Source organism: Caloenas nicobarica, chromosome 1, assembly GCF_036013445.1.
Source record: "Caloenas nicobarica isolate bCalNic1 chromosome 1, bCalNic1.hap1, whole genome shotgun sequence".
Classification (NCBI taxonomy): Eukaryota; Metazoa; Chordata; class Aves; order Columbiformes; family Columbidae; genus Caloenas; species Caloenas nicobarica.
This window is the reverse complement of record NC_088245.1, coordinates 129,104,239-129,123,012: the sequence shown is the minus strand read 5'-3', so window position 1 is coordinate 129,123,012 and position 18,774 is coordinate 129,104,239. Positions and strand designations below refer to the sequence as shown.

The following is an 18,774-nucleotide window of genomic DNA, read 5'->3' as shown; positions in this document are numbered from 1 at the left end:
TCCCTAATGTTTCAGATAAAACCTTAGAACTTTATATCAGGCCTTTGTTTCTTACTGACAAATCCAAATTAATGCTAATGTGATGAAATTGAAAGTTCAGTTATACTGAACTACTTAATTAATCATGAAACTTGATGTCAAGCAATTAAAAATGTAACTAACATCTCTCAGTATCGTCATACCTTCGAGAAGTGGTATGTTATGATTTAGTAGTAGCCTGCCCACTAAAAAGTTGAACAATAACCAGCCACCAGCCCCCATAGAATTTACATTTTTGTTTCTTGGCTTTGCAGATGCAGTTTGTCTTTCAGATATTTCTACAAAACAAATCACAGACAAGGATTCAAGGCCACTGAATGGAAGACAGGTTATAATTAGGCCAGTTGATATATCTTTATTCATAAGAGAAAAATAAAAAAAAATGTTATAATGCTCACAGGATATCAGAATACTGCCTGAATGAACTTTATGTAGTTTATTAAACTGCTAAAACAAATAAAGAAAACATCTAAAAGTACATTTAAATGATAATATGTTGAGTGAGTTATGTTTGAATAGTCTGTTTGGATTGAATTTTTACTATAGATTCACACACATAGGAAAAGAAATTCTTTAGTGTTATTTTTATTTCCGAAGGTTTACAAATGTATGAGATGTTTTTAAACACTGCAAGTCTCGTAGACTTTACAAATTCAACAAGAACATAATCTCCTTTTCAGTGGGTATGCAGATGATAGGATTTCTTCCCCACAGGCAGTTCACTTGGATATAAAAGAGATGTGACAGTATGTGGTACAATCTTATTTTTTCTAGCATTTTGTTTTGAGTTTGCTGTTTAATGATTATAATTGTAATAGTGACCATTAGCTTTAGTGGTCATCTTTTGTGTAACATCTCACTGCATGCCATTCTTACTACAAAAGTGTACAATGTGTGAGTCTTCTTCATTGTCTATGAAAAAAAAAATAGTACCTTAGGTGACTTAAGATATCTCTGAACATTATTTCCGTCTGGTGATGGAAGAGCAAACACCTTAACAGAGTTTAGTTCAGCTCTAGTTTGTACTGTCGTTTTAATGGAATTCTTTAAGGCAGAGGTGTATGGTTACTGATTGTTTGATTACTCATGGAAACAGCTGAAATCAGACTTTCTCTTACCAAACTGTAACTTCATGGATTGCGTAATGTTTTTGTATTTCTGACTTTGCTGAATTAATAGTAGAAAAAACTTACTGAGATTTAGAAACAAAACAAAACCTAAAAGGGCATTTTCCCTAAGGTAAAATGCCCTTGAACAGATACTTAACAAGTTCGGTGTACATTTAATAATTTCTGTTAATTTCTGTTCAAAACTAGAAAATAATAGAAATTTAAGAGAGAATCCACTTCTGCAAGGATTGTGTTAGTGTAATTTTCATTCAAAGCCCATTCACTTTTATCTGGGAATCAGTGAATTTAAAGATAATATTCTCAGAAGCCTGCATAATAAAGGGAAAAAAAGAGTAACTGGGTCAATGGTTGTTCTGGGATTGAGTTTGATGCCAATTAAAAATTTACTAATTTCTTCTGCTCAAGAATAATGAAGCCAAGTTTTCTAAGCATGTTAAATACTAAGTGTAGTCATTTACTAAAAGCAAAACCACATCACCCAGGTAAGTTTACTGCATGAAGGCAAAGCATTACAGGTTGTAACTATGGTTAGAGAACCTATGCTAAAGAGAATTAGGACCTTCACAAAGAATAAAGTCCTTCTCTCAGCTATATCTTGTACCCTACTTGTTTTTCTTGGAAGCCACTGCAAAAGCCATCCAAATTATCTTCTGTAGCTGTCACTCCTCTCCTTAGTTCCATGTTGGTCCCAAGCCTTGTTTTGTTTTCAAAGCTGTGTCCTTTCCTCTTCACTGCCTTCACATTACCCTCTCCCTTTCAGTGGGTTTGCAGCCCAACAGGTGTAGAAAGACCCCTCCATAGTAGAGTGCTGTCTTCTTGCTCAAAAGTAAATTCTAAAATGTATTGCATTGTGGAAACATGGGCAGAATATGATATGTTTTGATTCTTCGTGTCTGCTTGGTGTCATACCTTTCAATACAAGCAAAAAGAAGCTTTTCTGGTTTTTGGAGGGTTTGAGTGGATTTTTTTTTAAGAAATGGAATTGTCAAGGAGCCGCTGATGGAGTCACTATTTTGAGCAGAGCTTTACCTAATATTTTTCTCATATTTTATTCAAATATTGTCTCCTTTTCAGTATCTTATATATCTTATATATATATGTTATATATATGTTTTAAATATCCATTTATATAGTATACACATTTAATGTGTTTTGATATATTGCTAAGTGACAATAGACATACATATGTGAGTGACTTACACTTTTTCTAAGTTCTCACTGATGACACCTCACTTCTGCTGCATTAGGTCATCATCTGGGGAGACAGAGCCATGACAGGTTTGTGAGGGTAGTTCTGAAATGTGAAGGGTACTTGTGCAAATGGGACTGAAATCAGTTAGTCTACTAAATATTAGGTCTTATGAACAGAGTAATCTGTCTCCATATTTAACAGAACAAATGGACCTCTTATTATTATTCTTATTTCGTAAGTGAATTTCAAACCCATTGAGGAATAATTTGACGGAATCCTCTTAGTGTAGTACAACTGATAATAATTATTTTATAATTACTATGATCAAAAGGGAAGGGATTGGTTATATCACCTACTGCTAATAGTGCTTTTTTTTTTTTGTTATAAAATTGCACATGTATGGAAGACTCAGTGAAGCACTGACTGACTTCACTTTTTCCCAGAACACCTCTACTATGGTAGCATTACACTCCACTGTGTTCTAACTGAACGGATCTTCTAGATCTTGCCTTTATTTAAAAATCTCTCTCTATATATATTTTTTTTTTTCAGTTATAGATAGTTAGGTAATATCCTTAGAAACATGAGAAGAAGCAGTATTTTGTCAGATCTATGAAGAAGCTACTATTCATTACTGGGCTTGTTTTAACATACCTAGACACAGTCCCTACTGACTTGAATGTTTTGTCATCCTCACTGACCTGATAAAATAAGCATTCATCTGTGTGTTCGAAGACCTTCGGACCAGTCTGGTACAATCAACTCCCTTTTATATTAATGCATTAGCTGATAGTGTACAGCAATAACCTGAACTGTGTGCACATTGTGTGACATCTTCATCAGAGCTTATAATAACCTAATGCATCTATGTAGTTCCTCTTGAAATAAATTTGAAAATAATGTAAAACTTTCTGGATATGTTGTCTCTTTGCAATATTTTACTATCCATAAAGGAGTCTTCTCCTAGCGTAGTACTTGACTATTTGCCCGACAAGCTAATAAACTCAGATTGCTAGATTAATCACTTGGGCAGTATTTTTCAATGTATTTCACATGAAGTAATATTTTTCTATTTACATGAAGCAGAGCTAAGAAAAAGAGGCTGGAAAAATTAGACAGACAGTCTTATATTTTTCTATTTTGTAAGTATTTAAGTACCATATATAGAAAATATTATTTCCTTTTAGTTTCAGAGATGTAGCTAGCAGGTCTCCACAGAGATTATAATTGCATTTATGCTAAGAATTTTGAATTGAGTTCGACCCTTTGCCAAAACTGTGTTATAGTCTCAAATATTTAGTTCATTCATGAAGGAGAAGTATTCTCTTACTTTGCTTTTCATCTCTCATCATGCAGTTCCTTACATTCTACCTGACATTTATTACTTAATTTGTTACATTTACGTAGTTCAACATCAGTTACTAGTTATTGGAACTGTGCAGTGAAACTGTCCTTGAAGCAGTACTGCTGAAATGCTAACGTGTACATTTTTGAAGCAAGTCTACAAGGCTACAAACTCTATAAAAAAATATAGTACTAGACAAATGGTGACATAGGACCTAAAAGTGAGTCTGTGATTTGAAATAAATTTTCCAGGCTCTAATCTCTTGAAATTCCTCAACTTCTGAATTTACTAGCACCTTGGTTTCCAGCCATGAGTTATGCGTCCTGAGGTTAAAGTGAAGCTTATCCTGACAGGCAAATAAAGAAGTGAGGTTTTGAGTAGCCTCCTGGATGATTTATTACTCCTGATGCTTATTACAACAAAAATAAAATTTTGTCTGAAACTCACTTCCTTTCCAATACTTAAGCTTGTCCTTTGCTTCTGGAACCATGGACATAAAGACCACAGATGAGAACAAGCACATTAGTCTCTTTCTCTGACAGTGCTACATGTGTCCTAAAGGAGCCTTCACTGTGTTCCTTGCTATTACAATAAGAATAGTGCTAGTACCTGTTCTGGTACTAGATTCAACATTTTTATAGTCCGCTTCAGTTTCTTCCTCACCTCTAGCCAGTCACACCCTCTTCCTGACAGTCTTTATGGGCTGACAAGTGTTGATGTTAGTGAACATAGTACACACAGATATTTAGTTTTGCCTGAAGCAGGATGTGTTCTTCGGAGCTTTTTGTGGTTTTCATTCTTAGCTATTTTCTCATGGGATGCAGGGTCTATATATATATACATATATATATATATATTTTTTTTTTAAGGAGTAAGTTCAATTGTGATGATTTCCTCAAAAAAGTATCCACAATTCAGGACATCTCATGTAAAATGTTATTTACTGTACAGATGTTTGTTTTGGTTTGGGTTTTTTTGTTTCTTTTCTTTGGGTTTTTGTGTGTGTGTGTTTTTTTTGGTGTTGGTGGGTTTTTTTGGTAGAAAATACTTAGTTCTGTTAAATTTAGTTTGGTAGCCTGATACTGAAGTCATTTTCAGTTTTCATTGCCTGGTTTGGCCTTTCATATGAGTATTGAACAAAAAATTAAATTCTGGTCTAATTCTTACTTATCCAGGCTGATAACATGAAATTAATCAATTAACAGCAAATCTATTTCATGACACTTTTCCCTTAATTGAAATAGTCGCTGCATTAATATGTATGGAATACTCTTTAGATAATTGTTGTTTCTGTGCTCATCTTTAATTTTTACTATAAACAGAACTGAACAATTGTGGGTTTAGCAGGTTTTACAGTTCTAAGGTATTCATGGATAAAATTTGTCACACCGAAAATTTAGTTCGAAATCTAATACCTCCCCTCCTCTAGAGATGTTTGTCCTGTTGGACTTCCATACCAATTACACAGAAGTAATCTAGTGGGCATGGGACAGTCAGTATTACACTGAACTTTGTGTTACAGTTTTCAGAAAGGTGAAATATTTCCACATACACAGAATAAACCATAATTGTTATATTTCAAGACTGAAAACCCCAGATTCTTGAAACAATATTTTTTAAACTTCAGGTATGTCCCAGTTCTCTACTACTTATAACACTGAATGAAAAATTAGATATTTTCTTGTCTAAAAAATTAGTCCTGACTTTTTCTGTCTTGATTAGAGCTTGAAATTAACATGACTCTTTTTATCCTTGTTATTGGTTCAGAAATGTTTATTGTCCAGTTTTGTAAGGTAATCGATGTTAAAGAGCTACAGCTACTTAGGGTGATGATAATGCTGAAATTGTGATTGTTGAAGAGTACATAATGATTTTGCATAAATAAGCCCTTCACCAGTAATACTGCCTGTGTTGGGTAGTTCATTCATAAGGTCATGGGACCACAGGATAGTTCCAGGTGGAAGGGACTCAAGAAGGTCTCTAGTCCAACCTGCTTAAAGCTGGATCAGTTACAAAGACAGATTGAATTGTTTAAGGCTTTATCCAGTCGCCTCTTGAAACCTGAAAGAACAGAGATTGCATAGTCTTTCTGGGCAGTCTGCTTCATTTTCTGACAGTCCACATAATAAAAAAGCTGTTCTTTGTGCTCAGCCCGAACCTCTCTTGTTTCAACTTGTCTTTCATCTATTTGCTGTACACCATTGTGAAGGGCCTGGTTCTGTCTTGATGAATTCCACATAGATATGGGAGGGTGACTGTTAGGTTCCCCTGCAGTGCTCTCTCTACAGATTGAACAACACTGGCTCTCCCCAACGTCTCCTTACCAGTTGTATAACTCCCCGCAGGTTATTCCCTCACAGGTGCAGAATTTAGCATTTATCCTTATTGAATTTTATCATGTTTCTGTTGATACATTCTTTTCAGTCTATGTCAATGACCTTTCAGTCTATGTCATGCCATTGATAAAGGTGTTAAGCAGGACAGAACCTTACAATAGCCCCCTCGTTACTGGTCTCCAGGTAACATATACGACCTACTAGCTGCTGCATTCTAAGTCTAGCCATCCAACTAGGTTTTTACCAGCCTGGCTGTCCAAACTGTAACACCCTAATGTGGTGTGGTGGGTTGGCTTCAGGTGGCAGCCAAACACCCACAACCACTTGCTCATTCCCCCACCCCCAGCAAGATAGGGATGAAAACAGGAAAATACTGGGAATGAGAAAACTCATGGGTCAAGGTAAAGACAGGAAAATCAGTGGCAAATAACTGTTGTGGGCAAAACAGAATCTAGTTGGGGAATTTAACTCTATGTATCAACCATTAGCATAAACATTCGATTACTGATTTGGGTACTGGGAACTTACACACTTAGGGAAAACACCTTTCTTTCCGTTTCCCAGGTTTCAGATACCTCTCCTTGCCTATTCCTAGTCTCCACTCCCCTTGTTACCACCATCAATGCGTGATCACACTCCATTCAGTGAAGTGATGGGTGTTGCAGAGATTGGGATGAGGACATAGTGGTTTCTTTCTGCCATTCCTTCTTTCTTAGTGTTTTTTTTCCACTGCTCCTTCTGCCTGACTCATTTCCTCTGTTTCATTGTGGGTTATCCACAGGCCACAGACCTATGGGCATTCAACTTCTCTGGCATGGGCTGCAGTCTCTCTAGGGGTGTTACCAACTGTGCCATGGAGCACCTCCTGTTGTTCTAGCCTTCTTATTCCTCTGTCTTGGTGTTCTGTGAGGTGCCACAAATTCTTCCAACCAGCTCCACTATGTCCTACAGTGGGGCTGTTGTGGAGCCAGCTAGAACTGCCTGTGTCTGTCACAGCTCAAAGCCTGACCGACGTCCCACAGAAATCACCCCTTTAACCATCCCCTGCTACCAAAATATTGCTCGTTATACCCAATACACTTGAATACAAGAATATTGTGGGAGGCAGTGTCAGAAGCCTTGATAAAATCAAGGTAATTAGCACCCACTCTTCTTCCTTCATCCACAAAGGTAAACATTTTATCCTAGAAGGCAGTGGGGTTGGTCAGGCATGATTTACCCTTGGTTGGTCTATGCTGAGTGTTCCCATTCGCTTTATTCTCATTGAGTTTTTGGATCTGTCTCTTTTACTTCTTTAATTTCGTCCTCAGTTTTGGGATGTGAGGCTGTTATACTTCATGTAACATCTTTATTTTTATTGTTTTCTCTACCTCTCTATATAATTCAGTTCAAAAGCTACAATGCTTAGCTGAAACTTCTCAGACTTGTTGAACAAGTTCTGTGGTATAGAATGAGAAAATACAAAACCTGAAAATATAAAATTTAAACTGATAAATACCAAAATTTATTCACAACCTACTTTATCTTTTTCAGCTCTACTTCAAGTTACAATTTCACTTAGCAAAGTTGAGCTCAGTGTGGGTGAATCCAAATTCTTCACATGCACAGGTATGTATTAATTTTACTTCTAAGTATGTATTTTTTCTTAGATTTTCAAGCTTCCACATAATTTGAAACTGAATTAATTGATTCACAATATTAACTTAAATTAGCATATTTTTCTGTGTTCATATTGACTTGTGAGAATTCTGATAAATAATAGATCTTCACTGGCTTCACATTTCTAGTCTATAAACTATATATTTCAGACTCTGAGTCACTCAATTTGAATTGTCTGTGTCAGTACAGGTAATTTATATCTGTTAGAATGCTTCTTCAGTATCCTTTCCGACCTAATAAGACACCCAAAGAGTCTTTTCTGGTGAGGCAGATATCAGTCAGGAGGAGAAGGGTTTGCATTTGCAGGTGCCTGATGTGGATGCTTGATGTTTCTGAGTTGCCATCTTCCACTGACAATGATACATGGCCTGACTACACTGACAACCCAACTGACTGATGACTTGACCTGTTGATTCAGTGACTGCTGAACATCCTGTTTCTTTCCTTTAAGACTTCATACCTTTCTGTGGTTTATGTTTCCTTCTTGAATCCTTGAGCTATTAGTTATCCTTTCTCAACAATCATACATCTGCGTACAGATTTGCCTTGCTTATCTTTCTATAGACTTTCTCACAACTCTCATAATTTAGCAATTCTCTGACATTGCATAGACATTGTGCATTGGGTAGGCATATGTGTTGCATACTGTCTGCCCGAACTTCTAATGTTGGATTGTTTTTTCTTTTGTTTGTAGCCATTGGTGAGCCTGACAACATAGACTGGTACAACCCACAAGGAGAGAAGATTGTTTCCAGTCAAAGAGTGGTTGTTCAGAAAGAAGGTGTTCGATCACGTCTAACCATTTATAATGCAGATATAGAAGATGCTGGTATATATCGGTGTCAAGCAACAGATGCTAAAGGACAAACTCAAGAAGCTACTGTTGTTTTGGAAATTTATCGTAAGTAAAATATTAGAAATTAACAAATGAAGGACTATGTTTTAAAAGCCACTGCTATTGAGAAAGTGGAGTGTATCAAAATATCTTCCCAGGCTCTGAACCTTATCTTCCAAATCACTGAATCTCCTACAGTTTAGTTAATAGATATTATGAGGAACATATAAATGAAATGGATGGCCACTTTGTAATATTGTAGATTACTTTTGCTTCATATCTTAGAATGCCATCCTATGTGGGTGTGCTGTATGGCCTTCATGGGAAAGAGGAAATATGAGAAAAAACTTAAGTCAACCTAATTCTTGATACAAATACATCTACAACCTATTAAAAATATATGCATAAACAAAAGTGCAGGAAGTGCACTATATGTCATTTAAAAAGTGGAGTTTAGAATGAATTAGTTATTTTTATGTCAGTCTTTTCTTTTCCTTGGCCTTGTAATGAAATTTTGCCATAAAACATGGAAGCTTAATGTGCTAAGCATTTCAACTGTCAACAACTAATTGAGGAGTATATTTGAAAAGTAAATGCATTCTATTGTGGTAAGAAATTCTCTGAGGTTTTTTTTTTAATTTAGTTAAATAACTTTACATTGTACTATATTATTTTGATCAATCAAAAATTAAAAGCAGTACATTAAACAAGTACACTGTGAAGATAAAAGACAAGGTCTTTGTTGGTGAAAGCGTGAGGCATATGCCAGCAGCCTTTCAGCTGAGTTATTCTGTACTTTCGTTGGAGAATTGTTTTTTAACATTCATTAAAAATTTGTTTGTGGATGGGCTGAACTCTAAGGAATTGCAATGAGACAGAAAATACAGAGTAGAATCATAAAGCACTGCTCCTATTACATGCAGATAACTCAGATAACAAAAGACATACAATTAAAAAAAATGTCGATTGATAAAACAATCCTTAAAATGGTGATAGCAGTTACAAGAGCTTACATGATGGCTTGAAAGCTGGCAGTTCAAAGGATTTCAAGTTTTGTGGAAATAATTTTATACCTAAAACTGCCAGCCACTCCATTAGGAGACTGCTGAGCAAGGTTGAAATCTTTTGAAGTGTTTGTATGTGGTAATTTTAATAATTCAGCTTAGATAAACCTGAAGACCTATGCAAGAAATGTTAAAGGTTTGTGAGAACTGTCATTTAAAAGTTTCATTGTTTATCTTTGTGATGTATTGTAAGGAAAAAGCAGGATACACTGTTCTCCTAGGATCTGGTTTAATAATCCCTGGTGTCTGGGAGAGTTTTTCTTTTGACTTACATATGGTCAGACACTTCAAACATTTCATGCAAATACTTAGTAAAATTATACCAGAGATGTATATAACAAAAGTGTGCTCCCTGTACTGTGGGAACTCTGTGGATTATTTGAGCCTGCACTTGTATCAATGCAAAAAGGTGAAGATGTAGTTGTGTCTCCAACTTATATTCTCCAAGGCATCCTCTGAAATGTAGTTGGCAGTCTTTGATCGTAGAGAACATGGGTTAGTTTGTTTCTTCTGTGTGCAAGAAAATCTTCCAGCATTTTTTGTCAGGCAGTTGGTTTCTGCGTTAGATCTTGTATGAGATCATGGATTAATGCCACCTTGGACTTCTAACACTAAATTCTAATAATACTAACTTGTTCAAACTGCTAATAGAATAAATACTAATTCTGGTTATTTGGGGATGGAATAATTAAAAGCCTTATCAGGCTGTTATTTCCTCAAAAAAATGCTACCAGTCCTTATGACTTAATTTTTTTTTTCCTATGTTTTCTCATTGGCTTTTGAGATTTTATGTTTTACTCAGCTGACGGTTTTCACAGTCAGTGGGGCTTAAGTTCTACTTTCTTAATAAGACTTTTCCAAATAATTTTGGAGATTTTGATGGTACAAAAACATGAGGTTTTAATTCAATAATAAGATCATGAGGAATAAAACACACAAGAGAGTAAATAGACTATTAACCTGAATATATAGACCTCTAAAAACTAGAGTTTCAAAACTGGCCTCTGGAACATTGAGAACAATTTAAAATATTTATAAAACATGCTTAGTTTATATAAATAAAACAAGGATTTTCACAAAGCTTTTTTACAATCAATTTTCAAATTATTATAAAATCATTTCTGCAGGCAGAGTGAAAGTTACGTGTCCAGGATCACTTGACTCTTATCTGGGAAAATTATATTATGGAAATAATTCTGTATTGTCACAATGAGAAGTCGTAATAGTCATCTTTATGTGATTTGGTGCAACATATAATTTTAATGTTAAATTAACTGGAAGATTCTTACTATATACTGTTTTCTTCCTTTTCAGAAAAGCTCACTTTCCGAGACATAATATCTCCACAAGAGTTCAGGCAAGGAGAAGACGCAGAGGTTGTTTGCCGTGTTACTAGTTCACCTGCTCCCATTGTCAGCTGGTTGTATCGGAATGAGGAAGTCACGACTACTGCTGACAGTTAGTATTTTGGTAACTCTTGAAGTTATGCATTCTAATTAATATTAAAATATTATCATAAAAGAAAAATAATCACATTATAGTGAAGGACGGATTTTGATTAGCCCATCTGCTTGAGCAGAATTTAACCAGATTCTGTAGTCTGTACAGAATCCATATGTAATGGTTTCCTTCATGTATCAAAATCTCCAGTGAAGGATTAGTACCTGTAAGCTATTCACATAATTTTAAATTAAATAACATCAAATTTGTCATTTTAAATGATGCCTATTAAAAATGAAGCAACTTATTATTCTTGTTGGGTTTTTGTTCATAATAAGATAAAATACTGAATAATTTCCTATCCAAATTAAAATGTATATTGCAGTTTATTTGTGGGGCATGAGAATATAGTTTATATTTTAAGGATTCTGTCACTGGCATAATACAAAGATATGACATAATGTCATCACTTTTATTTCATGGCTTTCTGTTATATTCTTGGCCATTCTTCTGTTATATATGTTACAACTAGTAGGATTTTTTGCAGCACACACTTTTGACTATTTCAGTTTTGCAAATTCTTGACAGTTACTAGTATCTGTATTTGTATGTTCCATTTGAACAGAAGACTGATTTCTTCTCCCAGGAGGCCTGTGCACAAAATCAGAAGTGAAAATGTAATGATTTTTGCTCTGTAGTAGGACTGTAGCTGAAATAGCTGCAGGTGAAATAGCCTCTCACCATTCTGAACTAGCTCTTGTATATTCCTGGTACCTTATCTACTCCATTGCTAGATCATACTAAGATATATAGTCTCTTTTGAGTTCTGTAAACAAAGATGTAAGAAACTGTGGGAGTGGCTGTCCATCATTCTTTGATTAGAGGAAAAAGAAACAAACAAAAACCCACCATGAGGTGAACAATGACCTCCAAAACTCTTCATGGCCTTGCGTTGTATGTTTAAGGTTTAATAGAGCAATATATAAGGATAATTTTCTGGGAGTGTTCTAAGAATTTCTCTATTGTTATCAAGAGATGAATTGTCATGACATAATTCCATTGTATGGGAGTCAGGGACATTTTAGTAAGTATGAAAGTGAATAGGATTGTTTTCATTTATTAGATCTTATCTGGAATCCTAAGTGACTTGCTCCGGTTCTTGCAGAATCCTGGGGCTCCCAAGGACATTAAATGCAACTCATTCTACAGTGCTTAAAGCAAATATAGAAATTTTATGTACAGACAGTTGTATATTAGTTTATGATTAGAGTGAAGCTTGGAAGAAAGTTAGCTGCCTCTGTTAATACAAATATGCTACATATAAATTACCCACTATCTATATAAATATGCATGTTTTATTCCATCACTGCTCAAATCATTAAGGTATGTCAGAATTCTACTATCAGATTCGGAGTTTTCTATAAACATAGCGTAGGTGTGGTATGTAACTGTAGTGCACGTTGAAAATTGTATCTTGTATATGACTGGTTAGAAAATATTTGGGATGGGTGCATCTTTCATGTTTCCTGTATGCTTTGATATATCTTAGCATTTTACATTCTCATTTATGCAGTTCTATTAGGGTTTTGGTTTGGTTTGGTTTTTGTTCTTTGTTTTTTGTTGGGTTTTTTTGCTTGTTTGTTTGTTTGTTTGTCTTTTCCCTGCATAGGTATTTTTATTATGTAAGATGATTCTCTTAAAGACCAAAATTTATACATGATAAAAGCTTCTGGAAAACTGTAATAACTTACTTTTTGAAAATCTATCTAGTTACAATTCTAGGGAACTACATGTTATCTTGTAGTTGGTGTGGTCAATGAAAAAGCTTTCTCTTATTCTAAAGGACTAGATGAGAAACACTTCAAATGAACCAGACTAACCCTCTAGATCATATTGGTTAGGCTGTGGCAATTCAATTCTGCTCCTTCCTCAGTGTAGCCTAGTTATAATGATTTAAAATTCACGGTCCAAAATTGCAATTACTTTTGCACCAACCTAATAGGTTTCCCACTCAAGTCAGTAGTTTGTGCAGTTCTAATTACAGTACTAGAAAAGTGGTGCCATTGCTCTGCAGAGCCAATATAGACCTGCTAAATACACTTGTGTAAACTGATGTGCAAAGGTGAGTGTTAGCTTTAGATGGTTAATATGCTGTGTTCTGTCTAGAAGAAGAAATTATGGCGTTGAAAAACAGTCTCTGCTGTAAAGAGTGGCTGGTCTGGTTGTATGAGGGACATATTGAATAGGAGTCTTGGTCTTCAGCTTTTGCAGAAAGTTTTGATTTTTTCTTCAACAGGTGTTTAGTCATGTCCTAGTCTTAGAATGAACAGCTGTGCCTAACCTTTTTGTTAGACATTGTGGGTTATAGCCTGTTACATACCCTAGAACACAGTAAATTTGCAAACCATAAGCCAAAAATTCCTCAAGCTCTGATTGTGAGGCACTGAAAAGACATGGGCAACCCCTCTTGTCACCTGTACCACTTAACATCTGATTTGACTGAAGGGGAAGGTGGTATGACTGTTCTAAATTAGACATTTGAAGTTGAGTGAGATGAGTCCAGAAAACAGAGTGATGAGCTGGAGGAGGGTAGTGTCCAGTCACTGTCTACATCCACCAACTGTAATCCATTTAGTATAGGACACAATTTTTATTATGGTATCCATGGGACAGTGAACTTTATCTGCGTGCACACCATCTCTATGTGCCATGTTGTATTACTATTTTACTTTACTGCTCTGAACCTCCTGAGTGTTCCATAGAACACGTGAGTCCATCAAGATCAACTTCTGCTTGTCAAGGTTTCAGTGCATTTGTTGACCCATCTGGTTTATTCACAATTGGTTCTTGCTGAATGAGAAAAGCATCATCATCGTGTACTTAGTGGCATTTTTACATTGACATGAACCATTCTTTCACAAGCCTACCAAAGAATAAAACATGAAGAGCAACAATTTCTAAACAAAGTCATACATTCAATTCACATACCATTTTTTAAGTTTCTTTATAATATGACATGTATAAATTTTCTCTGTATGTGGACAGTATTAGTGGTGGAAAAAGACCCACAATGTTTTTCTTCTATAATACCTAACGTAGTCACGAGAATATCTCCTGCTATATCCATTATATTATTCTTCAATGAAAGCTGAAAAGATATCCAGCCAACATCTACAGTTTTCATTTCCTGTTGCTAAATGAGCCCTCATTTTTTTCAGCAATTTAAAGAAAAAAACGGGTGATTTCCAGTCCTTTCGTTCATCTCACACATTAAATATTTATGTTAACAAAAATCAAAAGGTTACCAATGCTCGAAGAGGGGCTAGATCTCACCTTTTCAAAACATTTTTAAGCACAGCTTTCTGGGAATTGTGCAGGGACAGGAAAGAAAAAGATTATGTAATTTGTATGTGGCAGTGTGTGAAATGGCATTAATGTTCAAGCGTGACTTTAATAAACTAGAAATAATTAGTGAAAATGTGTTGAGGCCATTGTCCTGTAAACCTCTACCAGGTGAAGCATAATTAAATTTTCTTTTTCCATTTTTCTGATAGAGTTCTTTGTAATGAAACAGAACCCACATGGTATAAAAAGCTGTTTTATTTTAAACATGTATGCACATATGTTCTGTGAATAGACTCTTAGCTGTGTAACTACATAAAAGCTTTACTACGAAGTGTTGTTTATTATTGTTTTGGAATATCAGTTTTGTGCTGTGGGAAATCTAGCATGCTTTAAAAATCTAGCAGAATCAAAATGGAAAGCAAAGTGAAAAATGACACTTGGTTGCTAGTTAAAACTGAAAGCTAGTAAATCTCATCATCCTGTAATATGCTGGTTCAAACTGAATGAGAAGGACAGCTGAATAACATGTATGCAGGTTCTTCAAAAAAACATATACAGTGAACTGCAGGAAGTAATTCCTCTCAGAAGAGTCCATTAATATTGACTAGTTATGGTGGGTTGACCTTGGCCAGCTTCATGCACCCACCCAGCCACTCTCTCACCCTCCTTAACAGAATGGGAGAGAAAATGAGATGAAAAAGCTTGCGGATGAAGATAAAGGCAGGGAGATTGCCAATTACCAGCACAAACAAAAAGGATTTGAATTGGGGAAAATTAATCAAATGTATTGCCAGTTAAATAGAGTTGAATGGTGAAACAAAGACAAAATTAAAGCAACACCTGCCCCATCTGTTTTACCAGGCTCAACTTCATTCGTTCATTGCTGACTCCTCTGTCCCTCTCACCCCAAGCACTGCAGAGGGATGAGGAATAGGGGCTGTGGTCAGTCCCTGACAACACCAGTGTGAGTGCTTCCCATGAGCTGCAGTTGTTCAGGATAAACTTGCTCCAGCATGGGGTCTTCCATGGACTGCAATGTGGATGTCTGCTCCACTCTGCTCTCTTCTGGGGCTGCAGGAGGATGTCTGCTCCAGTGTCTTTTCTCGTCTTGGTGCTCATAGGGCTGTTTCTCTCAAGTTTTTCTCATTTGTCTCTTTCACAGTTGCTGCACAGCGGTTTTTGCCCTTTTTGTATGCAAGCTTTACCAGAGGTGCCACCACCTTGGCTGCAGGGCTCAGCCATGCCCAGGTTGGCAGGAGCTGGCTGGAGGCAACTGTGCCTGGCATGGGACAGCCCTGGCCTCTCCTCACAGAGGTTACCCTGCAGCCCCCTGCTACCAGCATCTTGCCACATATACCTCAAATGCTAATTCAGACAGAAAGGAGAAAAAATAATTCAGATCCAGTTTACTCTTGTGGATTATAATTTTGCTGCTGCATGTGCAGGACAGTGTATGCACGCTTGTTCAGAATCTGTTTTCTTCAGTGAACTTAATCTACTGAAAAGGCTTATTGAATTTCAGTTTATGCTGGGCTACACAGAAGGTGGAGTGTTTTGTTGGATAATGTCTCCATACCCATTTCTATGAAGTGTTAGATGAAGGTCAGATACATCATTGGCTGAGTAGTAGTGAACGAGCAAAGGAACAGGAGGAGGGAAGGAGAGCAAGCAACCTGAGAAATTATGAAGTACAGTGCTGTAAAATGGACACAAATACAGTTGGTTCTTCTGGATAGAGAAGGCAGAAACATTTTCTTATTTTGCTAAAATTGCTTGATTTATCTTTTTTCCATCTCCTTAATAGTTTTTATATTCTGTGTAGGTGTTCATGAATATTCCATTCATTTTGCAATAATTTATAAATTTAACTTACATTTGATGACTCTTCAGAGTAAGTAGGAAGTTATGGATGGAAAATCCAGATTGAATTTTAGGAAATGGCAATATATTTTGTGTTAGGGAAAAAAAAAAAGTCTTGACTGACATTCTACTCTTAAATCGACAAATGTTTAGTCAGTGAGCGTTCTGTGTTCTTTGAGCGTTCCTCTTATTATCTTGATTTACTAATACAACTGAATCTCTTACTTGCCTTTCTAGGTCGATTTGCAGTATTAGCAAACAATAATCTCCAAATTCTTAACATCAGTAAAAGTGATGAAGGAGTATACAGATGTGAAGGAAGAGTGGAAGCCAGAGGAGAAATTGACTTTCGAGACATAATTGTTATTGTGAATGGTAAGGAGCAAAAGTGTTTTAATTGACTTCTTGCTTTACTTGATTATCATAGACTATTTTAAAATATATCAGCTACTATAAAATCATGATTAAACAGGTTAATATAATTGTCATGGCTGTTTAGTATTGTTTTCCTATAAATGTAATTGCTTAATATTTTTTAAAACTGTACTATACTGTGTAAATAGAATTAATTGCTTTTCTTATTATCAGTGCATATAAGTATGTAAAAGCTAGATTATTGTTTTTAATCATTCATGGAACATTAACAATCACTGCAAGACTAGAGTTTTAGGTTATAATATATAGTAGTTCAGTTCACTCAGTATTTTTCAGTGTTTTGTCACTTACTGTTGAAAAACACACTTGATTTTTCATAGTTATTCACCTTCACTGCATTGAACATATTTTGTTAACTGTCTCAAAAGTCACAGGTACATTTTATTAAGATTTATTAAGATTAAAAGTAGTACTTTTAGATTTTTAACTTTTTTTTATGAGGAGTAGAATATATAACGAGTTATCTGAAAACTGGCATTATACATTTTATCAGTTAAAAATAAACCTCTAAGAAGGAATATGAATGGATTAAGACAAGATGGAGCATTTAGCTCAACCTCTCTCTTAAATTCAGGTTTGACCTGTTGAAAAATAAATCTCTCTTCATATATTGTCCAGAAAGGACACAGTTGCTAAAGGGCATTTTTTATTTGTGCATTCTGTTTAATGTCAGTTTTTCAATGAAATTGCTTCCCTCGTGCCTATTAGATTCTGAGTTTTAAATGCTTTGTCCTTGACTGGTCCTTCTCAGCAAACCTCAGTTTACAGTAGTAATTATGTAAGTAGAATTCTCAGTTAATTTCAGGAGAAAGAGCAACTTCCAACATAGGTATTATTTAATTAATATAGTCAAGCAGCAGTCTTTGAAGCAGAATCCTTTAGATTAGTGTACATATTATATAGACAGCAGCAAGCAAATCAGTGATTATCCTACATATTGTGATAGAATGTAACAGTATGTGGCCTATGCACGGTGAAGACCTCCAACAAATTTCTTTCTTCTCTATATGTTGTGGTGCTGGGTTACCTTGACTCCTGGTCACATACAGTTCTGCCATTTATGTTCATCGATATGAACCTACATTCTGAACACATTTCACCTCTATCTGATTTTTGAGGCTGAGCTGAGAGCAAGCCTGTATTTAACCTAAAACGTCAGATTGCAAACTGTCATTGGCCTTCACATGTTTTATTGGTGAATTATATACACAAATTTAATTCTTCATATATTTATTATGATTCTGGACAGGAAAGCTAACACCTCTAGACTTCAGTTCAGAGTGTTGAGAGGAGAAGGGGTTGCCCATTAAGTGATTTTGACATGATTGCTCATGTAGAGTGGTATCAATTAAGAGGTATTTTCTGTTTAATTTATAGGAATAAATAGATTTTCCTACATAAAGCTGGATATATTAAACTTGGCTGAGAATTACTTTTAGAGTAATATTAAAAATCGGAAAGAAAAATTGCAGTGCACTTTGGTGAAAAGGGAAACCTATGAAAGAATTGGTATCAGAAAAAAGAAAAGGAAGAAAAAAAGGAGCAATATGCAGGCCAGTAGAAGCTACATGGCTGTATTTCCACCTTGTCTCCTTTTCCAGGGCAAAGATTTGAACTAAGATCACCTCTTCTGTGAGCGAGTACTTTATTTGTTACTGCCTCTCTGTCCAACTAAAAAGGGAGGACAGAGAGAGTGGAAAGATATTGTGACATGCCCCACCAGAGCCTTACACCAAGCTGATGAAGACCAGTCTCTCAGAGGCAGATGATATGGGATCAAATCCTCTCAAGAAGAGGAGAAAATTAAACCCAGGAGGAAACCTATGATTCTCATATTTAAGAATAAGAAGTATATTCGCTCTGGAACCATTTTGATCATAATTGAGTCATCTCTGTCTTTTGGATGATACTTGCCTATAGAGTGGTTTGTTGTGCAATATAGTAGCAAAAAAAAAATAAACAAACCAGTAATCATTATTAGAACTATTACTATAAAATGAAGGATTAGACCTTGCAACCACCAAAATAAAATGGTGACAAGCCACTCCCCAAATTGATTTAAGAACATATAGCAAAAACTCAGTATTTCTTTGC

The 18,774-nt window shown here is 35.5% G+C and overlaps 1 protein-coding gene across 1 annotated transcript in view; it reads left to right on the top strand.

Moving 5' to 3' along the window:
- The window catches only part of NCAM2 (neural cell adhesion molecule 2), a gene marked incomplete at its 5' end in the record, with an annotated part of 293,764 nt that overhangs the window by 146,144 nt on the left and 128,846 nt on the right, over nt 1-18,774 (top strand). The window contains 4 exons of the mRNA XM_065641537.1: nt 7,576-7,650; nt 8,396-8,602; nt 10,915-11,058; nt 16,483-16,620. Coding sequence (XP_065497609.1) covers nt 7,576-7,650; nt 8,396-8,602; nt 10,915-11,058; nt 16,483-16,620 — 564 coding nt within the window. The remainder of the gene's footprint in view (nt 1-7,575; nt 7,651-8,395; nt 8,603-10,914; nt 11,059-16,482; nt 16,621-18,774) is intronic.